This window comes from Brachycentrus maculatus, unplaced genomic scaffold, assembly GCF_059751285.1.
Source record: "Brachycentrus maculatus isolate JH-2025_06_01 unplaced genomic scaffold, ASM5975128v1 h1tg000478l, whole genome shotgun sequence".
NCBI lineage: Eukaryota > Metazoa > Arthropoda > Insecta > Trichoptera > Brachycentridae > Brachycentrus > Brachycentrus maculatus.
In genome coordinates, this window is record NW_028281225.1 from 201,596 (window position 1) to 224,909 (window position 23,314).

General features: G+C 34.9%; 3 protein-coding genes across 3 annotated transcripts; 2 read left to right on the forward strand and 1 right to left on the reverse strand.

Moving 5' to 3' along the window:
• Positions 1-302: 302 nt before the first annotated feature.
• LOC148302102 (sister chromatid cohesion protein DCC1-like) lies at positions 303-15,410 on the reverse strand. Its single transcript, XM_088272164.1, has 5 exons — positions 15,297-15,410; positions 4,812-5,002; positions 3,592-4,403; positions 1,971-2,134; positions 303-441 (listed from the first exon to the last, which is right to left on the reverse strand). The coding sequence occupies exons 1-5, from the start codon at positions 15,311-15,313 to the stop codon at positions 336-338; spliced, it is 1,290 nt and encodes a 429-aa protein (XP_088128290.1). The 5' UTR covers positions 15,314-15,410; the 3' UTR covers positions 303-335.
• On the forward strand, positions 5,849-11,902 carry LOC148302103 (mitochondrial import inner membrane translocase subunit Tim23-like). The gene is made up of 3 exons (XM_088272165.1): positions 5,849-6,327; positions 8,116-8,223; positions 9,372-11,902. Exons 1-3 carry the CDS (start codon positions 6,078-6,080, stop codon positions 9,635-9,637), a joined length of 624 nt encoding a protein of 207 aa, XP_088128291.1. The 5' UTR covers positions 5,849-6,077; the 3' UTR covers positions 9,638-11,902.
• A 288-nt stretch (positions 15,411-15,698) lies between the features above and the next one.
• On the forward strand, positions 15,699-23,079 carry LOC148302104 (stromal membrane-associated protein 1-like). Its single transcript, XM_088272163.1, has 5 exons — positions 15,699-15,892; positions 17,352-17,482; positions 19,613-19,791; positions 20,549-20,660; positions 20,999-23,079. The coding sequence occupies exons 1-5, from the start codon at positions 15,775-15,777 to the stop codon at positions 21,977-21,979; spliced, it is 1,521 nt and encodes a 506-aa protein (XP_088128289.1). The 5' UTR covers positions 15,699-15,774; the 3' UTR covers positions 21,980-23,079.
• Positions 23,080-23,314: the final 235 nt, after the last annotated feature.

The following is a 23,314-nucleotide window of genomic DNA, read 5'->3' on the forward strand; positions in this document are numbered from 1 at the left end:
TCGGACTAATCTGTCTTAAGGTGACATGCTTTGGATTTTTCACATCCATGAATTTTTCACAGTGCCGGAATTACTGATGAATGATGTGCTACGTAGAGGAATGGAAAGTATTGTCTCCTAAGAAGTGGATAGACCATGATCACAGAGGTAATTCATTCCATAGTCTGCCAGCTTGGACAGTGCGGGAATTACTGAAGAATTATGTGATGTGAATTATGTTTAGGAATGGAAAGTGTTCTCTCCTGAAAAATGTATACCATGCATGGGTAGTAAATAAAATTTGCTATGTAAATAGAAAAAAATAAATTATTTATTATAAGTTAAAAAATAGTTGATCATTTGCTATGTTTTGCGGAATAGTAGCGGATATTATTCTGATAGGAGCCCCGGGCGTATTTTGTAAGTAATGCATTTACATTCAGCTTGTCCGTTGTGAAGCGTCTGAAAAATAAGTAAAATTAATAACTTGGATGTAAATGTCTTCACATAATACATACTACTTTCCATTTGACATTTCATAAAAAAAAAGTACAGTAAAACCTCGATATAACAGACTAATTGGGGGTAGGGAACGTCCATTAAAGATAAAAAGTCTGTTATATAAAAAAAGATTTAACCCTAGATTACCAAACATTCATCCAAGCGACGATGCCCCTCCCCGAGAAAATCAAGTTCACTTACTACCCTGTACCCTGCACCCGCCACATTATGTTTACCTTCGTGATTGGTGCAAATAGTTCATCGGGTGACGCAATTGCAATCACACGATAATTAGGAGGTGACCTACGGCCATATCATTGTCCGGTTAACGAAAGTTTAGTAACTACGTCAGTTGTTCGTAAAGGTATGTATTATTATGACATCAAGGTCATGATAAAAGATATTCTTGGTGAGTCTCCACACCATGAAACTCCTGTTCATTCTGCGACTGATAATTTCATGGCCGCTACAAATTGTTTACATGCAGCGACACAATTTCAGCATTTATAATATCAACAAGATGTTTTAATTTTTTTGACATTTGATCGGATTTTTTGTCCATTATATCTGAAGTTCGTTAAATAGAGGTCCATTATGTCGAGGTTTAATTTTTTAATTTTTTAAATTTATTTATTATATTTACATTTTTATTTATAACATAATACATTTGAATCATTTATACATATGGAGAACTTTTATATTTCGATTCGCTGTGCCTCTCCATAAAAGAGACTGTGCTCTTGTGCTTGGAGAGGGACTTACACTCGTGGTTTAATGTTATATAATAAAAGATAAAATAGTCTTTTTTTTGTATATTTTTTCAAGATAATGTGATTTTTCAAGGTAATGAGCTTTAATTTTTTTCTTAAGTATTTTTATATCATTTTTTTTTAAAATTCCTTTAGGGAGTTTATTGAAATGTTTGATTGCCAAATATTTGAAGTTTTGCTGAAATTGCTTGGTGTTGCATTTTGGAGTAGAAATATTGTTTGAGAATCTCGGTGATAATTTTTTTTTAAATTTAAATAATTGTCACCCTTTCGTATTTTAAAAAATTGCGTTTTTTTTATAAATGGTTTCTATATTTGGGACTTGAAATTTAAAAAAAAAATAATTTAGTTGGATATATGTTTTTTTTTTTCAAAATAACTTTAATTATGGTTTTCTGTACTATTTTCACAGAGTTCAGTATGTTGTTGTATGAGCCTCCCCATGCAACATGTTTTATTGTACAATTAATTTCTTTGCTAAAATTTCAAACCAATTTTATTAAAATATTTTGAATTAAATTACTAAATAAAGTTGCATATATGATAAAAAAATGTACAAACATGATGTGGACCACCAGAGAAATAAATATTTGTACATATATAATTATTATTAGGGTCGTAAGCCCTGTAAATACTGAGGCTTTTATATTCTTCTTCATCTATGATAAGATGTCAAAAGGTAAGAATAATTTTAAGATTAAGAAAGGAAAAAATACATACTCAATGAAGGGAGCGATTTGTTCAACGGTCCACTTTTGTCTTGTTTGGAATAGAACTTTTAATCTGTCGTTGATATTATCAGGAAGTTTAGATTCACTAAATGACCAAATCATTTGGGGATTCGATTCCAAGTCAATAAGAGCTATTCCGTCCAGCATTTTAGCCTGCAAAATAAGAACTCAATGATTATCAAGTAATAAAACAAAAAAGTAATAAAAAACTATAAAACCATGTAATAAACAAGGCCATTATAAAAAAATTTTTTTCACATTTTTATTAAATTTTTCTTGAAGTTATATTTTTAATTTTGGTAATACATCGCTCACTCCTTTCAAGAACGTCATAAATCAAAATACTTGATTTTGCAGGAGAACGTTTTTAAAGTTTCAAAATATAATACAATGCATTAAAAATAAATATCAAGCCACTTATTGAACTTTTTACTGTGCAACAGATCTTTTTAGGTAAAACCTGAAGATTTTTTCTCCATTTGAAAAATATTTAGTTTACTTAAAAAAATAATAAAACAATACCTTTTCTTCAAAATGCAAAAATAACACTTTCTGCCCTGTAGCGGGTAAATATTAAGTTAAAAATATGCCTCTTTTGCTGGGATATAGTACATTTTCTGGGCATTCCGAAAACATGCACAACTTAAAATTGCCGATTTTTGATTTATGACGTTCTTGAAAGGAGTGAGCGACATATTTTTTTAAATTATCAAAAGTTCTGTATTTTAAATTGTTGCCAGAATTACAAAATGATTGCTCATCAAGGAGCTTTGACTACGTTGTGTAATATTTTAAATCGGCATTAAGCTTCCTACAAAACTTCATAAAACAAAAAGTAGCGTGAAGGCAAAATAAAAATTTGTATGTGAAAATTAAATATAAAAATACTGGGAGAACTTTCGTAAACAGAAGTAGAAGTGTGTCTAATGGGTAACGGTTACTTTGTCGGTTACACAATTTTAATGGTATTCCTTACTTTTTCTCGGTTTATATTCTTTCCAGCTTATGTTTTTGATATCAAATATATGCAATATGCAACCGAATTTGAGCACTGTTGGCGTAGTAAGCTTTGATTATTAAATTCAAAAACCTTATCCAGAAGTCGTTATTTCATTAGATTTTTTAAATTAAATCGCCATGTTTAGAAGTTGGCTCTATGAAAGTTTAATTTGTATTTGAATGCATGTAACAAGTCCGCCTCCGTGGTGTAATGATCAGCGTGTTTAGCTACCGTGCTGGAGGTCCCGGGTTCGATTCCCGGGGGGGGGGGTGAAAATAAATATTAGTGATTTAACACTGTAATATTCATTTAATATTACCCTGGACTGGTTCCTGAAGCGCAAGAGTGATCACCTTGCCTTCTTGTAAGTAATGATCAAGATAACACAGCGTCAATTTGATGCAGTGCCCTATGCACCATTAGGTGCGGAAAAGGGTTATAAGTAGATAAGTAACCATGTAACAAACAAATTTATTTTTAGTATAATTTTTAAAACAAGCAATTTTAAAATGTGCTCTCAGTCTGGGTAAGCTCCGTAAGGGCACATTATTTGAAATTGTAATTATGTGTATGAAAAAATTAATAAATAGGGTAAAGATTTATAACTTACATTAGCAGACATTCCTTCCGGCAGTGAATCTTGCCAAGCCTGCATGAAATCGTTCAAATTAAACTTGGCCGCGCTCTCTAGCAACACCTGCGCTAACAACCTACACACCTTATCTTCTTGATACTTGTAATACTGATTGCCGTTTTCATAAGCCGTCTTCACCGTATAAAAATTGAATAAATTATCTAAAACCGCTTCCGGTACGAGGTTTTTCAGGGACTCTACAGTCGTGGCTCTCATAATTTTATCGAGAGGCCACGAATTTTCCTCGATCAAGTCCAGCATGTGGGACACAACCCTGAATTCATACTCGAAACTCAAAACCCTGTAATTCCCGTCAATTTCCATGGCTTGGATATTATCTAATCCCTGCAAAAGTTCCACGTCCGAAGCTTGAATGACGTCCTGCAACTGATCGAGGGACAAAAGTAGCTTTTTATCAATTGCGTATTCATACTCCGGCCCGGAGTATTTTGTAAATTGCAGCAGTTCGTATAACTTTCTCAAATGCGGTTTGCAAACGCGAGGTTCGAGGTACGTGTAGAAAATTTTAAGTATGTCTTTCTTGGACAAATTTCTCGGTGATTTGATGATGTCTTCCGATGTGTTGAGGCTAGTGTTTGGAGATGTTGTTTTTGTGAGCGAGGTGTTGGTTTCGTCCGTTGATTCGTTGAACGATGCGCTGTCATCGAGTTTGGTTTCTTTGCCCCACAACAGGCTGGGTATTAATAAAAGACTGTTTGAAGTTTCTGCTTCTTTGATGTCGTATGTTTTGGTCGATGTGCACAGAACGGCATTATCACTTTGAGCCCCTAAAAAAGGCAAAATTCTTATTAAATCATAAAGCTTAAGGTTTTTACATAAAAATATAGACAAGTATTATTCTTGGTCACAACTGTCGTCAAGAAAAGGCGATTCAGTTGGCTTGGTCATGTACTCCGCATGCCTCCTGAGAGCCTTAATCGAGCTTGCCTCTTTTACAAGGCATCAGGTTCGCGCCGCCCAGGACGACCACTGCTGACAATTCGTCGGCAGTTCTCGTCAGTAATTTCTTGTCAGTCTCGTAATTTCACAGTGACAGCGTGAGAAAGATATGGAAAGTAGGATGAGTAAAGGAGTTCTGGGAAGATAAAAAGGACTCAGGAGAGAAGAGTTATTTTGATATTTGGTTAGAATTTTTTAGACGTTTCTTGAAGGTGCATCTCCCCGTTTCATATTACCTTTGAACACCACAGTGCCCCCTGAAGACAGCTCATCCATCAGATGCTGGTCCAGTTGAATCAATTTCAGGTTCTCAAACGAAGCACTCTCTTCCGGAAAACATAGAACTTGCGAAATGGAAGTCAACTCGGACTCGTGGAGTTTAGCGTACTTTATGATATCCCGGACGTCAGAAGGCGTTCGCTCATAACTAAAAAGGAGTAATATAAAATATATAAGAAAAGAAAATTATTAAGGAATAGGGTATTTTCACTCGGGAGGAATATCTAATTGAACCTACTCAACCTAAGGATTGTGTAAGACTAGTTTTGTTACTTCGTTAAAACGTTGTTTTCGTAAGTTGGTAACGAATGACGTCACAGAAACGAATGCACACTACTACTAATACAGCTCTATATACCAGATACTTAAAGGGATACACCCCACAACACACCCGATGACATAAAATTTGATGATGTATAGCTGTGTCTTTTTTTTTCGTTTTATTAAAATATCTTAAGTTTAAACCTTAATATCTCCCTCACTTCTCTACAGATTTCAATAAAAATGTTACCGATAGTACGATGATTTTTCATATTGATTTTTATTTATTTTCAAACTTGCATTTTGACCAGTTTTTTTTATTCACAATATTTTGAGTTTGGACACAATTTTTGAAAGCAAAAATGTAGATTTTTGATTCAATGACAAGTCATTGGCCCCGTAAAATTTCAGACTTGCATTTTCTTCTTGGTCTTTTTTGAGATATCAATATGTATATAAATATAAATTTATATATCTGCATATTGTGATTTTTTACAAAAAGTACCTAGCACCACAATATTTTTTTATATATGGCAAACGCAGCCTACGTGAGTATTGTCATGCGTGCAATAATCGGTAAAGACTGGTTCATAGCATTCGAAATAATATTTATCGTAACGCACTTAACGTAATTAAAAAAAATAAAGTCCAAATATTTGTTTGTATTATTTAAAAAATAAAACTTTCGGATTTTTTAGGTTATGAAGTTGTATTTAAAGAAATAAAATAATTCAATTTAAATTTGCCGCTTTATGGCACGTGACAAGTGTGACCAACATGACGAACGCGCACTTGCGCAGCATTGAAAAATGACCTAACCTAAAATAATTTCTGGAAATGACAGCAAACATTCTAGCGTAGTTACCGTAGTTGTGTAATCAGTCCCGCAAACATTTCGTTTGTACCAAAAAACCGTGCAGTGCAAAATTAAGTGTGTTAAAAACAATTAGTTATTTAGAAATATGACGTCGTTATTTGGCGATTTTGGTCTAACGTCGAAGGGCCAGGACGACGGTTCCATGAGCCCCACGACCAGCAAAGGCGGCACGGGGGCCATTTCTCCCCTCTCGCCCTATCTGAACTTTGATCCACACTATATTCCTAAAATACAACCTGAATTTATATACCCGGACGAAAATTACAAAGCGCACACGACAAAACGAACCTCAGTAGCACTTCCTCAAATTGGCGCGAGCTGCATCATTGGGGCTGGTAGGTTTTTAAAATACTTTTCATCGTTACTTACATATTATTAAGATCCGGTAATAGCGTATGTAGCGAAATAAGAATACAGTTATAAAAATAACATGAAATTTTTCATTGGATTGTGAAAACGATAAAGGATTGTCATATTTCACTTTCTAAGCAAGATTTTTTTAAATAATACATTTTGAATATCAAGTAGATTAGCATAAGCATCACTTTGAGAACATGACATCAGAAAGAGAAAATCACAAATTTGTAGACAAATTTTTGATGGATTTTTCAGGTTTTTATAATGAAATCTTAAACGTCTTCTAACCCTTATTGTCACCTAATGGTGTATAGGGCACTGAATCAGATCAACACAATGTTTAGTTGATCATTAATTATATAAAGGCAAGCTAATCAGTCATATCTTTCAGGTACCAGGTAATATTTATTCAATGTTAGTCTGGAATGTGAGATATATCTAATGTTTATTTTAACCCCCCCTGGTAATCGAACCAGGGACCAGTATAGTAGTCAAACACCATTTTTTAAATAAAATCATTTATCTAAATTTACCAGTTGAATATTCAAATAAGTATCTGCACCCAATAGTACATAGGGCAATGCAAGATGCAGTGTTACATTGATCATTACTTACATGAAGGCAAATTCTATTCAATATTTTGAGAAACATATTTTTTATAAAATTGATATATCAATCTATGTGGTAGCTAGCAATATTGACCTTGAAATACTAAATGTGCCTTATGACATATTCGCACAGGAAAACAATCTGAAGTGTGGTTTTACTGTTTAAATACAACCACAGAAGTACAAGTGTCATTTTAGAGATAAATGTCACCGGGCTTTAGTTATAAGAGCGGCCATTCATGTGCGCCCTTACTCCTTTGAGGAAAGTTTCGTTCTGATAAACATGTATGCCTTTTTTTTTAGTTGAGAATTGCATTTATTATTTACCTTGCTTATTATGTACGAGGTTTATAGATCATTTAGTGGATTTTTGTTTCTTCTAGCTAATTAACCTTTTCCACTCTGACTATTTTTTCTCATAACTGATCAGCTACACCAATGATACTCAACCTTTTTTTTCTTCGGGCCGCATACATATATTTGTAGAGCTACGCGGGCCGCAACACTATACTGGTATGACAAAAAATATCATGAAACCCACCACCCCCGTTTTTTTGGAAAACCATTTGAGATTTATAAAAATATGACCAAAACAGAATAATAATAGCGCGCATATTTGTCTGTCAAATGTTTGTTTTTTGGGAATAAATCTAGCGTGTGCAGTAGCAACACTCTTATACCAGATCTGATGTTGACACGACAACGACCATCCTCTTTGGGTTTCCATGTCTGTACGTCAAAGTCGAAATAAATCTCAAGATATACGATTCTATATTTATAGAATGCCAGATTTTGTAAATCATGTTCCTGATAATAAATGTGTTGGGGGCCGCACAAAAAGCTTGGCGGGCCGCATTCGGTACGCGGGCTGCAGGTTGAGTATGGCTGAGCTACACTGATCAAAAAAATGCGACGTTTTTCTACCATTAAAGTTATACCTGCGCCGGGCCAGACATTGTGGCCCACGGAGCTGCCTACTAGAATCATACGGGCCAGAATGTCTGGCCTACAGAGTGGTAAGAGTTAAATATGTTTTTATTTGCATCTGCGTTGGGAACAGGCGGGATAATCTAGTGTGAACCATGTACAGCTATACTCCAGCACAGGTTAAGGGGTGAGTAACTTTATTCGTGGTTACTAATATTATTGTGTATTTAGGCCTCGGTGGTGCTGCTGGCTTCTACAATGGATTAAAAGCAACTACCTTAGCTGGACAAATAGGCAAAGTTAGGAGAACACAAATACTTAACTACGTTATGAAACAAGGTAAATATTTCATTTAATTATTCTACTTATTAGCATATTTTTTAAATAATAGTAATAAACCCTTATCCGCACCCCAATGGTGCATAGGGCACTGCGTCATATAAACACAGTGTTATCTTGATCGTTTACACATGAAGGAAAGGTGATCAGCCCTCCGCTTCAGGTACCAGTCCAGGGTTATATTGAATAAATATGACAGTGAAAAAATCACTTATATTTATTTTACCCCCTTGAGAATCGAACCCGGGACCTCCAGAACGGTAGCCGAACGTGCTGACCATTACACTACGGAGGCGGACAAGCATATTTTTTTACCTTTGTAAAAATGTTATTACAGCATAAAGGCATTGTATATTATTATTATTATTACTAATATGATATTTTCAAAGCAAGAAGAATAAAGCCCATGTACCATATATTTATTTTTATGAAATCAAATTGTAGTATTGTTAATATTTTTTAATATGTACAATGTGAAGTGAAGCAAGTTGGCAAAAGAAGGATGATGGTAGACTGAATGCAGTCTAAATGCACTCTCTCAAGACTGATGTGCGGCAAAACATTGTGTAATACATGTTCAAATGGTGATATAAGGAAAGAATGCAAGACTGAGATAAGCATTATCAATAAAATTCAGGTGTACTGAGATGGTTTGGGCATGTGGATTGAATGAGTGAAGACAGAATAGTAAAACAAATTTATGTGGAGAATTGTTGCCGCTAATAAAAGCAGAGGAAGACCCAGGTAAACTTAGCATGATCAAGTGTTTCAAATACTTATAAGCGGTCAGGTCAGGAGTCTGAATAATCAGCAGCTATGTATGAGAAGATACATGAATGTGGAAGAGGCGAAGATTGTTTGCAAAGACAGATTGGTGTGGCAAATTTGTAGTTTCTGGGTAATATATTCAAAATTAAACAAGGTTATTGGATTGAATTCTACTTTTATTTACATATATATTATAAAATGGAGTGTTTGATGATGTCTAAATAAGACGAAACGCGTCACATATCGTCATATATTTGTAAAAGTAGGATTCAATCTAATAACCTTGTTTAATTTTGGATATTATTACCCAAAAATTTTAAATGGAATTCTACCAACTGTCTGCAGTTACAATAAATTAATGAGTTTCTCTTTGATTTCAGGATCTGCCACAAGTTGTACCCTCGGAATAATCGCCTCCTTCTACTCTGTCGTCGGGGTGGGCGTCTCGTACGCGCGCGACAAGGAAGACGCCCTCAACACGTTCCTGGCGGCGGCTACCACGGGGGCCCTGTACAAGAGCACCGCCGGCCTGAAGGCCTCGGGGCTGGGGGCCGCCGTGGGGCTCTGCGTCGCCGGGGTCTACACGATAGCCACGTCGGCTGACGACCAGAAGATATGGGGAAAATTTAAGCAAATTCCGCTGTGAAACGTGCAGGAATACCGGAATTGAATATATGAATCTTTCGCTATTTAAATGTGACTTACCAATGAAACCAAAACTCAATATTAAATATTTATTACTATACTAATGTGTAAAGGCAACTAGCCGTAACTCAAGTTGCGGCTGTTTGGCTTAACAAGGCACAAAACATTCTTATAACTGGCCTCTATCATATACAATCACAGATTTTGCTCTATCTCTTTCCTTTACTGAGATATTCACTATCCAAATAGCCGCAAAATTGTATTAATTTGATACATGTTTTGGCAAAAAGCATCATTTTAAGTTGGCTATAAACTCGTTTATCTTAAAACTACTGTTTTTTAACTTGCGGCTATTTGCCTTTGCACATTAGTATATTAGCCTGTTAAATTTGCTTTCTAAGCACATTGTTTGCGGGAAACGCTTGCATGGTGTTGGTAGAGAGCGGGAGACGCTTGTAAGCGTTCTATTTGCTTACTTTCGGTGGAGCGCAAGATGCCAAAAAATATTGCACCGATTGAAATTGGGTTTGCGGTTACTTGTGATTAGTATACGACCCTAATTAGCATACTAATTACGGTCAGTGTTGATGAAAGAAAAACTTCCCGACAACAATGTGTTGATTTTATATAATTTTTTCATTTTCAATATTCAAAAAAAAAGTTTTTTCTTCTTGGTTTTATAATTGATAAAATGTATGTATCTAACTAAACAACATGCTCATAGTCGTTGTAATATGCACTACATTTTGAGTGTGTCCAAATTTTTGTTTATAAATTCTGGATTCACTTCAATAAGGGATTACTAATTCAAGATTTTTTTTATTGATATTTTATCATAAATAAAGAAGAATATGGATGACTGAGCATTTAGAGGGCTTACGACCTTTCCTTGGCTGGTTTAAGCGATCACTTAATCGACACAAGGAAGAATGTTAAAGTCTGGGTATTTACAAAGTTTACGACCTGTCCTTGCCTAGTTTAAGTGATCACTTAATCCAATCAACAATAGGTCATAAGCCCTCTAAATGCATAGGCTTTCATATTCTTCTTCATCACATTTTTCTTTATCTTTTTCATCTGAGATCTCAATAAAAAAATCTTGAAAGTAATATTATTCGTCTTTGTATTACAATTTAGGGCAGCCATTTTTGTTTCTTTGGTAAGGTCACAATGGTTTTTGCCATTTTTAATTGGAGTAAAAGAGAAAATCAATCAGTTGACCAATTAGAACTGGCGAACACTTCACGTTAGGTAAAATGATTGTGATATATTGAATTGTAACTTTGTATCAACTTTTTCAATGCAGCTTGCGCCTAAACTGCATCTAGTTCTCACTAATTCCATAGAAAGAGTAATAAATATCTTACCGCAAACATTAGGTTTCCTATTAACACTATAGCTGATTAGTTTTGAGACATAATTTAGATTTTATTTAGCTTTTTTGGTTGTTTTCATAACGAGAATTGTAATTTTATCGAGACACTTTTCCCGCATTGTCACGCAGATAAAATACACTTTGCTCTTATAAAAAAACAAAACTAAAAAGCAGAAAAATATATAAAATTTATTTTTTAGTTTTTTCCTCATTGTTTAAATTTATTAGAAATATATTTTAAGTTATAGATAGTTATGTCTCAAAATTGTGTTGATAATTTGACATTGTATTTTGATGTGAACAGGATAAAATTAATAAAAAAACACAGCCAAATAAATCGTAGCCGTACAGGAGAAAGTGGCCAACTAACGAAACGTAAAATGTCCAGGAGGGCCATTTAAGTCACTTTTACTTGGCAAGAAAATAAACATCAATGCAGTTAGTCATTTTTAACAAGCCAATATATTATACTTCCAAGTTTAAAATCCTTTGGGATTTTTTCAGGGCAATATTAAGCTAGTAAGATATCAAATAGTCAATGATCACGTTTTTTGTAAAAGATGCACTTGATCACTTTCTCCTGTATGACTACGAAATGTTAGAAAAAGCTGATTTGAATTTTTAAGAAAATAAACTCTTCATTTTTGTTTTTCTCTTGAAAAATTATGCGATAGTTTCAGTCTTATAACAGTGCCTAGACTGCCAAAAATTACGGTAAATGTGGAAGAGTTCTGCAATGATTAGTCGCGCAAAAGTCACTTCACTCGCCTTGACTTGGTCAGCTAATTATTCCAGAACGTTTCCTCGATATTAGCATTGTTTGTATCGAAATATAATATTTTATTTGCCATGTAAATAAATATGACATGTTTTTGAAAATATACTAAAAAATGCATTTTTATTTTGAAACCTTATGAAAAATTTTGTTTTTTTTTCAAGTAGATATGAAATGGACCCGGTAACTTTATCTTCTTCTTCAAACCCTTATCCACACTCTAATGGTGCATAGGGCACTGCATCATATAAACGCAGTGTTATCTTGATCGTTAACACATGAAGGAAAGGTGATCAGTACTGCGCTGCAGGTACCAGTCCAGGGAATATTGAATAGATATTAGAGTGAAAGGATCCACTTATATTTATTTGACCCCCCCCCTGGGAATCGAACCCGGGACCTCCAGAGCGGTAGCCGAGCGTTCTGACCATTACACTACGGAGCAATGGTATGGCAATTTAAAAATGAAAGGAACGCCATTAAAAAAATATACATCTGAAAAATGCATATATAAAAACCAGCATTGTTTAAAGCAAGTTCTGCAGTTTGTCTTCAATGTGATGATGTGGGAACAGCATTTCCAGTCAGATTTGAGCCATAGTGATTCTTAATTTTTAAAAATTTAAAGGGAAGTCCTGCCTAGTGTGAAGCTCTCCAAAATCACGCTGTCACTGTCACAAAGATCTAATAAGTCACATGACATCTAATAATTCGCATAGTGTGAAGCTTTCCAAAAACATGCTGCCACTATCACAAAAATCTTACAAGTCGCAAACATGCTAAAATGTATTTGTTTTTAAAATTAATTAAGCAAATCAAAATTAATTTAATTATTAATTTTTTTCAATATCAATAATAATAATAATAATAAAACCTTTATCCGCACCCCAATGGTGCATAGGGCACTGCGTCAAATAAACGCAGTGTTATCTTGATCGTTTACACATGAAGGAAAGGTGATTAGCCCTCCGCTTCAGGTACCAGTCCAGGGTAATATTGAATAAATATGACAGTGAAAAAAATCACTTATATTTATTTTACCCCCCTTGGGAATCGAACCCGGGACCTCCAGAACGGTAGCCGAGCGTGCTGACCATTACACTACGGAGGCGGACACGATATTTGTAGACACAAATAAAATGTAGGGTAAAATCCATATTTCCCTTTTAATAATACCTCATAATGAGTTCAACCCTCCCTTCCCGGTGTTATGTGCTATGTTCACATTGCTTCTAATAACCATAATATGTCTATAAATATAATAAATACAAGGCTAAGATTTTAGGTATTCCTCCATAACATATTTACGCATTCATTTAAAAAATAATAGTCAGAATTTTTCGAGTACATCGGAGTTATTTTCTGAATATCGGAAACAAATTCGCGTATAAACAGCGCGTGAAGAGTGTACGGGACATACTCTTGCATACTTGCACCGTGCAAGCGTGAGGAGCTCAAAGCTCAATGTTCTTTGTCTAGCTAGCGGGTTAGCGGCAGTAGCTCTTGAGCTTTCGACAAGAGTGGGCCTATGCTTGTTTCGTGAGCGTTGCAAGATGGTTTTTTAATGTTTTCAGCAAATAAATCTAATTCATTATAATTTTTGACTTCATTTATAATTAATTAAGGGGATTAGCTATGAATGATTGTATTTTTCCGATTTAAAAACGGTAATCTTTTGTTGTGTAGTGACTACCCAACACCGGGACGTGCATTTTATTTTAGCACTGGAAGGGAAAGGTTTTCTACAGATAATAGCAAGATATGATTGAAATTGATGATTTAACTTACAACTACACTAGCTGCATTTTCCTTAAATGGTAGGATAAGCACTATTTTATTAAGAATCGTTGGTTAATGCATTAAACTGCTCTCTAACTATTGTTCTGTGGAGTCAGAAGGGCAGGAATCGAAATGGATAAAAACAAAATTAAATAAACAAAAACCAAAATAAGTAAATTACATTGAACCCTATCAAAACAGTTCAGAGAACAATCATTAAAGTCGTTTTAAAAAGGTAATAAACCTATCCAACAAAATTATTGTTTCCAATATACCAAGTCCCTAAAGTAGAAACCATTTTAAAAAAAACAGCAGTTCTTCAACTATTTTAGGGTGAAACATACTTCAATCTGAAGAAAAGTTTATCATCGAGATAACAAAATGATTACAATACTAAAATGCAATACCAAATGATTCCAACAGAACTTTTGGGAACCAAATACTTCAATAACTTTCCTACAGATATTTAAAAAAATGAATACATTAAAATGCTAAAAAATAAATTAAATGCCTTACATACATTGTTCACTCCTTTCAACAACGGCATATATAAAAAATCGTCAATTTTGAGTTGTGCATGTTTTCGGAATGCCCAGAAAATGTACTTTATCCCAGCAAAAGCGGCATATTTTTAACTTAATATTTACCCGCTGCAGGGCAGAAAGTGTCGTTTTTGCATTTTGAAGAAAGGGTATTGTTTAATTATATTTTTAAATATACTAAATATTTTTCAAATGAAGAAAAAACATTCAGGTCTTACCTAAAAAAATCTGTTGCACAGTAAAAAGTTCAATAAGTGGCTTGATATTTATTTTTAAAACGTTTTATTATATTTTTAAACTTTAAAAACGATCTCCTGAAAAATCAAGTTTTTTGATATGTGACGTTGTAGAAAGGAGTGAGCGACATGTTAATCGAAAAATAACAAAAAACACAATGATAAAATAAATTATATCATTCACAAGCATAAACAATGAGTGTAAGCCCCTCTCCAAGCCAAGAGCTTAGTCTCTTTATTGGAGAGAACAGCATAATCAATTTTAAGATTGTCAAAAGTAGAAATGTCTAGCAAATGAATAAATTCTAAAAAATCTTTTAACTACATACTATATTAAATAAATCAATTTATAAAAAAAAAAAACATTTTCAACCAAATATTGCAATTGCAATTTTCATAAAATTAGCCTAAAATACTACCACAAGTGTTTCACTAAACAAATTCTTAAAGTAAATTCTAATAAACCATTGACTTGTACCATAGGTTAAGCCTCAGAAATCTTTAAATAAGTTGATTCCAAAATAATTCCGCGAGTGAAATAGTTCTGAAATCACTGTTCTAGATCACTTATATATTTAAAAAATAATGCTACTTGTTGCTAATTTTTTAACGATTTTATTGGCTTTCATTTAATCACAAAATTTGCAACATGACATATTGCACAAATGCAAAATTGCAGTTGTTGTCGAAACCGATTTTAACCTCAAAGCAAATTTTTATAAAATTAAAATTCATTGTAAAACTGAGGGGCTCTTCAAAATTAATGTTTTCATACATATTAAAGGTAAAAAAAATTCGTAAACAAAATGATTAAAAGGTCCTGAGCAAATGTTTTCTTATTAGCTTAAAAGCCCGCCAAAAATTAAGAGAGAATATTAACATAATTTTTGAATGCACAGTAAAATGGAAAATAACACATAGATCATGATTAAAATAAAAGTAAAATAACTCACTCGTCTTCCATTTTCATGTGTGAGATCACTCGTTTTGTTTAAAATTAAAAAAATATTTACACTCCAAACTTTTGACTTTGACAGCAAACGAGAATTTAAAATGTCACTTTTTTCTTATGTTAGTATTGCCAGCTACGAAACTTTTTTTCCTTTTACGAAAAACGTTCCTTATAATAAAAAAAAAACTACAGAGACAGTTTTGAGAGCGCCACATTAGGCATCATGATGTTAACGGTCTTAAAATGAACAGTGCGCATATACTTTAAAATTCCGTTTATTCTTGCAAGGATATATTTTGATTTTATTATACAAGAGGCAGAGTAAACTAAGTAGGTACCAAAAATATTTTATCTGTCTTGTAAATAAGTTACTGCACCGCCGTGACACTAGCGCTTCGTTGTCATTTCCGTCTGTCAATGGCCCCTACAAATATTTTGTGGTGAATCGGCTAGCAAGGTGCAGTGACGAATTTATTACAATGACATCCAGAAATGAAAAAGATAGGACAAAGCAGATACAGGAAAAATGCCAGACGATATTGAATCAATTACTCAAAGACGAGGATAATAAATATTGCGTGGACTGTGACGCCAAAGGTACGTTTGAAATTTCTTGTCAAAAAATATTTTGTACAAGGCTTTCGTCGGTGTTCTTTTTTGGATGGTTCATAAATATGTTTGATTTATTAATGTGATTTGGTGCACATTCTCGTAGTGAAGTGTTCGTAATGGACGGTCGATGCACACGGGAACCTTGAAATGTTCGCCCAACGATTTGCGGTTTCGATACGCCTCCTTGGTTCCGTTCAAATTCACTAATTATTAACAAAAATGCTGATTTGTTTCAGTAAGACCGTCAGTCATTTAAAACGGCCTCTCTTAGCTGCGTATCGTATGCATTTAAGTCGTCGCAAATTGATATAAATTTACTCATCTTTTTCATATTTTTCCCCCTTTACACATACATTGATATACTGGGCACTGAATTGAATTGACGCAGCGTTATCTTCATCAAAATTAAGGGGTTCATCTGCCAATTGGGTGGGCCAAATGTAATTCGGATAATTTATATTTTTTATGAATTTATGGCATTAAAACTGCAAAAAGAGGGTGTTTTAAATGTGACGCCAGGAGGCGTTACCCAGGGTCGAATTTGTGTCATCTTTACTTTACCTTTAGTATTCATATAATGCTAGGATTTTTTTAGAAATTATTATTTAAAAAAAAGTCTTTTTTCCCCAAAGTCTGTCTTTAGAATATTATATTATACATTCTATTCATTACACTATAAGAACAGGTATAATAAAAACTAACTAACTATCACGCCGCTTCGCCGCAGGAGTAGGCAGAGGGAATCGAACGCCACACCACTCTGTCTTTGCAAACATTCTTCGCCTCTTCTACATTCATGCATCTCCTCACACATACTCGACGATTATTACGACTCCTGACCCGACCGCTTTCAAGTATTTGACATACCTGATTGTGCCAATATTAATTATGATATTAATTAAATGACAGGTATAATATTAATTCATTAATCCATATCCACTGCCCATGTGGAGCATATGGAGTCCTTAAACTGCCTCCAAGCTCTTCTGTCAGCTGCCAGCTTCTTTGCATCTTCCCAAATCTGGTCACAAAACTGTCGGCGAAATTCTCAGCAGTGTATGTCCTGAGCAGAGAAGCCGTTTGTAAAAGAGGCAAGCTTGATTAACCTGTCCGGGAGTGAGTTTCTGCGGACAAAACTGTATCTGGGGAGTCAATTTTTTTTCTATTTTTTTAACTTATTATTATTTTGTATCATATTCAATGCTATTAGCAACCTTTTTTCTTGGATATTTTTATTTATTCACACTATTAGACATGATTTGTCGAAACATCCATAATTTTGGGGTAAATTATGTTTTAAAAATGTTTTGATATAAATAAATCATGTTTTGTATCGGCCTTACATGTACCGGCCATACTCCCGGACATGTTTAGGGTCTTGCATCGTAAAGTGATTCTTGAGAAAAATGGGGTTGATATAATGGTTTTAAAATATTTTTTGAAGGTCCTCGCTGGGCATCATGGAACTTGGGAATATTTCTGTGTATCCGCTGCGCCGGTATTCACCGAAACCTCGGAGTCCACATCTCCAAAGTGAAGAGTGTCAATCTGGACTCATGGACGCCGGAACAAGTTGTGAGTACTCTCCTTATCTTTGTTATAATCCGTCATAAAGATCAGCTACTGATACACGGGCAGTTTGATTCATATGTAGACTGACGTCATAAAACTAAATATACTTTATTTAACCCATTGCACCACTTATAAAGATGACATAATTTTTTATTTTTTGACATCTCATCAAAGATGAAGAAGAATATGGAAGTCTGGGCCTTTACAGCTCTTACCCCCTCTTCAACCTTCAACGTCTCTAAAATTTAAAATTATCTTCACATACGGTGTTTGAAAATTATGCGAAATGCATCGAAACACGTGTCATAGTAGATTTGAAGAGAAAGTGGTATTTACTGATTAAAAATGGATAGATTTTACCACAAAGTGACTGCCAAATCAATTAATGAAAGAATAAAATAAGTTTGCATTTGGCAGGTATTCTGGTGATCAATAAACCCCTTGTTCACACAGTATCAAAGTGTGTATGAAATTGCAATTTATTTGTATATCGAATGTACAAAATACCTACCTGTGAATTAAATTCAAATCACCCAGTTTAAAAAAAGTTTTGTTGGCTATTATTTCTCCAAATGTGGGTGTAGGTACAAAATCCTATTCGTGTTGTTGCTTATATTTACTGGCTCTTGACTCATCAAGCGTTTGTAGAAGAATCAACAAACAGAATTATTATCAACACTGTCATGTTATTTGCTTTGAAAAGTTTTCAAAAACACTGATCATTCTTGGAAAGTAATAGTTTTACCTTTCATATTTACCTTTCTACATAGGCATGGTAATAGAATATTCATATTTACGGCCGTTATCAATTTCAGAGTGAAATATTGACTATGATCTTATCTGGATAACAGATTGAAGATGAAATGTAAAAATATGTAAATCATTTTAAAGCATTTAGATGATTTTTAATTAATGTTTTATTTAGTAGATACAACTATTTCTTAAAATCTACTGTGACACGTGTTTCGATGCATTCCGCATCATTTTCAGATGCAGAATGCATCGAAACACCTGTCACAGTGGATTTTAAGAAATAGTGATATTTACTAAGTAAAAAATAGTTGAAAATGGATAGATTTTACCACAATGTGACTGCCGAATCAATTAATGAAATTATTTAGATGATGTTACGAATTTCTTGTGTTTATATAATTAAAAATTAGTTGCATATTTGTCATACAGTAGAAGGTAAATGGGGAAATTTTGAATCAAACAGGTAGATGATTTTGTGTATTCGGAAAGTATGTTTCCTAGGGATGTAAATAATTATAAAGCTATAATAAGGAATGTAAAATGCTGGGAACAAAATGAATTTAAATTTAGCAATCGGCGAATAACTTAGGAGATTAAAGACTCTGATCAAACATTTACATTTTTATTTATAAAGATAGATAAAAAAACATGCCTCTTCAAATGAAACATTATGTTAAAATTGTAAAGTGATTGGCGGATAACTTTAGGAGATTTAAGATTTTGATCAAACGAACATCAATACATTGTTCGCGGGAAACTCTTAAAAGCGTCTTTTCGTTAGTTTTTTCTAGTAGTTTTTTTTAGTAGTCTTTTCGTTCCTGATAGTAGAGAGCAGAAGCTGCTTATAAGTATTTTATTTGCTTACTTTTGGTAGAGCGAGAGATGCCAAAAAATATTGTACATATGGGAATTGGCTGTGCAGTTACTTGTGATTAGTATACTGAGGGTCGGGCGGCAGACTGTCTGAGTATAATTAGGCAGCTTGTGCACTACACAGAATTTTACCGTCCGGCAGGCCGGTTTTGAAAAATAAAAGTGACTACGGCGGTTTAGCGTAATGGAATTTACGCGCACCGTGATCACGCACCGATCCGAAGAAAGAAAGACAAAAGAACAAGCCAATCATCCGTTTTATATGCTAACTGAAGTGCAGGACAGTAAAATTCCGTGTAGTGCACAAAGGCCCTTAGGGTGGGGGTTGATGAAAAAACCGCCCGCAAACAATGTGTTAACATTTTTATTTATATACATAATGCTGTCTATAACCATTCAAGGTTCAATTTGTCAAGAGTTTGAATGGAGTTTGGTTCTAAAATTGCAATACATTACAAGAGTCGAAATGGACAATGAAATAACTTTTTTTGAACGATTTATTTCCAGGTGTCTCTGCAGCAGATGGGCAACTCGCGCGCCCGCGCCGTGTACGAAGCCAACTTGCCGGATTCCTTTAGGCGCCCGCAGACTGACTCGGCTCTGGAGGCCTTTGTGAGGGCCAAGTACGAGCATCGCAAGTACCTGGCCCGCGAGTGGGTCCCGCCTTCACCGCCCCAGGTCAACTGGTGAGTTGTCCCGCACCAAACTTCATCCTTAAATGAGAATTAAACAACGACTTAACTTGTCCGGGAGTGTGGCTATACGTGGTCGTCCAAACAAAACTTTCCTCAAAGCAGTATGTGCGTACATAAACGGCCGAGCTTATAACCAAAGCCTGGTGGCATTTATTTCTAAATTGGAACTTGTACTGCCATCTGTGGTTGTATTAAAACACTAAAATTACACTTCAGATTATTTTTCTGTTTTATCCATGAAAACAAAGTTTGTGCGTCATTGTAATGACACTCTCAAAGAAAATCCATCAAATAAAACATGGATAATTTGATAAAAATCACGTTTAATGGTGTAAATATATTTTTTTATTTAAGAAAATATGTTACTTAAGGCATTGACTATGATGTAAATTTATAAAAAGTATAAATCTCACTTCCCAGATACAGTTTTGTCCGTAGAAACTCACTCCTGGATAGGTTATTAACCTTTTTACAAGTTATTGTCTTTTCTACTTTTATTTTATTTGACCAGCGACTTCGTTCTTGACATTCCTGAGGGGAGGGAATGATAAATTGAAATGAACAAAAGGAATTATTTGCCAAAAAACCTTGTATTTTCTACTGGCATTTGTGAAGCTGATAATAGAGCCTTCTAGTTTTATATTAGGGCTTGAATCACAGATAGATAATGGATAAAGTATATTTTATAAATAAAGATTGTACGCAGTTTCCTGAGCTTTAAAGTATTTCTTGATTTATGAATTTGCAGGGATAAAGAAATAGATGAGGAAATCGAACGGCAAAAGAAAAAGAAGAAGTCCGCTTCCTCCGGCACAAGTCTTGGAAATGCATCACTTTCTCCGGCCGATAAGAAGACAGCAGTGAGTGGAAATATTTTTTGTCATGTATTTCTTAGTTTTTTTTATTCTTAATTAATGTTTACATTCTGCATTATGCAAGAAATTTTGTACTTTTTTGTTTCTTATCTAATATTTTATTATTTTCGCTTACAATAATAATTTAGTTTATCTTTAATTCCTTTTTAACATGTTTTGAGTGGGGTCCAAATCTTTGTTCACAAATTCTGAGTTTATCTCCACTCAGGAGTTATTTATAAACATGAAGGCCTCTGCTAATGAAGGTCTCTGGTCAGTAAACTAAGATTTTTTTTTTGTGGCATTGACATACGTTTCTCTCATGAATATGTTTCCTCTTGCAGCAAAAGTCGTCCGAGGTGGTGCCACAGCTCTTGCCCAAGCCCAAATCTTCCGCTAGCCCGAAACCTGGAAGGACCACTCCGAAACGTGAGTCCGGGGGAACGGCGGACCTTCTAGGAACATCTACTACGTCCGCTGGTGCCGAATCTAAAACCCAGAACCCCCCCGTGGACGATGTCTTCAGTAGCTTCCTGTCGGGGCCCCAAGCCACGCCGGATGCGAACAAAAACGGCAAACCAGAGGCCAAGACCATCGATCTGAAGACGGAGGAGGAAAGCTTCTTCAACCAGCCGGCGCCCAGCGAGAAAGAAAAGTCCAAAATGACCAAGGACAGCATTCTGGCTCTCTACGGACAGGCTCCGACGCAGACGCTCAACTCTTCGCAGTTTCCCGCGACGGGACAGAACGGCGGATTCAACGCCACGTTTCCCCACTCGCAAATGTTCAACCAAGGCCAATTCCAGCAGCAGCCTAATTCCTTCGGGGGCCAAGGCGGAGGCTTTAACAACTTCCAGACCCAGGGCGCGTTTATGCAAAACGGCAGCGGTTCTCATTCTAATTTGCCGCAGAACAGTTTCCCAAATAGCTTCAATCAGTTTGGTGCAGCGCCGACGCAAACCCCGTTCGCTCAGTTCCCTTCGCAACAGAGCCAATTTGCGGCGGCCAATTCTTTCTCCGCCCCGAATTCGTTTTCCGCTCCTCTTGGCGCGTTTTCGAATATCCCGAATCAATTCCCGCAACCCTCGGGCCAGTTCCAGCCCTCGCACATGAACGGCGGCTTCCCGCCTTCGAATCCGCCCGGCGGTCAGCAGTCCCTCTTCAACATGCAGCCGAACCTGCAGCAGCAGTTTGGCAGCATGTCGCTCGGGCACCAGCCGACGCCCGCCAATAATTTAAACGCATTCTCCTCCACGCAGACGCTGCAAGGAGTGTTCCCTCCCAATAGTCAATCGACGATGGCGGCCAACAGCGTCTGGCAGTGAGAAACGCGCGCCAGAATCGGGCTGAATAATTTTTCTAGGAAATTGTAAGAATGCCGGAGTAGAGAGACAGGATTGGGTTTGCTTTAAATGTATCGGATAGGATTGTGTCGGCTGGTTTTAAGGAGCTTGAATTGTCCATTTTACCTTATTTCAAACTAAATCTCAGACGTGAGGAATATATTATATAAAAAAAAACTTATTAGCCATTGCAATTATTATTTTTTATACTTAATCTATCAATTGTTTGATTCAACCTCTCGATGAGACTGTTAAAACTGGTCCCAGTTGCCGCGACCGCCCTTACAATTTTAATGCTGTCAAATTTGTTGACAAAATAAGACTTGTAGTGACATCTGTTGACTTCTTAAAGTAGTACAAATTTCTGTAATACCAACTTAACAATTTAAATTTGATTAAAATACCCATTTGTTTAGATAAATCTGATGGTGAAACATTACTAAACCAGCTTTAAAATCAATTGTATTTTTATTCGGAATATTATGCAGTTAATTTTTGGTTCATTTAAGACTCACTATTCGGATAAAATACAATTTGTTCGCAATAACTCGCTTCCCGAGAGGTTAAACAATGATTTTAATTTTTAAAAAGCCGTGATTTTTAGTTTTTAATATTTAGAAAACTTATTGATAATTCTTAGAATTAATTAGATATGTAATTCAATTCGTGACGATGTGTGTGTGTATGTGTGATGGCCATGTATGTGTATTTCAATTGATTTCATGGTTATTATTTATAATACATGTTACTTTTTGAATACTTTTTACGCAAGATGACACATATTAAAATTTCATCTGTGTTTTAGATGCAAAAGTGCCAGAATGGGTGGGAAGGGGTATTAAATATGTAAGTTCGGTTGATGTAAAAGTGATGATATAGTGCTTCTCCAACTCCTCCAAGGGTAGTTGGAAATCCATGCCACAAATGACAACATTATCCGAAAATTAATAGAACGAGATACATTAATTTTCCGATAAAAAATTTGAATGACCAAAAATATATGAAAACTTGCCTCACATTCTTTAAGACGTCAATAAAATGTGTTCAAAACAACAAATACAATAAACATTCTGACAAGCTTATCTGTAGAATGGGTTAATTTTCTAATTTATTTTTATTTTCAATTTCACTTTCAACTGTCTTTTTGCAGGTTTTAATTGTTTTTGGCATTATTTTCCACGGAAAAAGCGAAACTTAAATTTGAATTTGACATTTAGCATCAGTGTTGCAAGTGGAAAAAATAGTTTTAACCATTTCCCACCACATTTTTTTTGCTCTTGTATTTTTGGTCAGCTGATATATAAAAAAAATGTTGTC

What these genes read in the sequence shown, in the direction of transcription:
- LOC148302104 (XM_088272163.1), top strand. Translation starts at nt 15,775, where the DNA reads ATGACATCCAGAAATGAAAAAGATAGGACAAAGCAGATACAGGAAAAA. An exon ending in TCACCGCCCCAGGTCAACTG is followed by an intron (nt 19,792 to 20,548) that starts GTGAGTTGTCCC and finishes ATGAATTTGCAG; the next exon opens with GGATAAAGAAATAGATGAGG. An exon ending in CGGCCGATAAGAAGACAGCA is followed by an intron (nt 20,661 to 20,998) that starts GTGAGTGGAAAT and finishes TTCCTCTTGCAG; the next exon opens with CAAAAGTCGTCCGAGGTGGT.
- LOC148302102 (XM_088272164.1), bottom strand. An exon ending in CGGAAGGAATGTCTGCTAAT is followed by an intron (nt 2,135 to 3,591) that starts GTAAGTTATAAA and finishes CTTATTTTGCAG; the next exon opens with GCTAAAATGCTGGACGGAAT. An exon ending in CAAATCGCTCCCTTCATTGA is followed by an intron (nt 442 to 1,970) that starts GTATGTATTTTT and finishes CTTATTTTTCAG; the next exon opens with ACGCTTCACAACGGACAAGC.
- LOC148302103 (XM_088272165.1), top strand. Translation starts at nt 6,078, where the DNA reads ATGACGTCGTTATTTGGCGATTTTGGTCTAACGTCGAAGGGCCAGGAC. An exon ending in GAGCTGCATCATTGGGGCTG is followed by an intron (nt 6,328 to 8,115) that starts GTAGGTTTTTAA and finishes TTGTGTATTTAG; the next exon opens with GCCTCGGTGGTGCTGCTGGC. An exon ending in TAACTACGTTATGAAACAAG is followed by an intron (nt 8,224 to 9,371) that starts GTAAATATTTCA and finishes CTTTGATTTCAG; the next exon opens with GATCTGCCACAAGTTGTACC.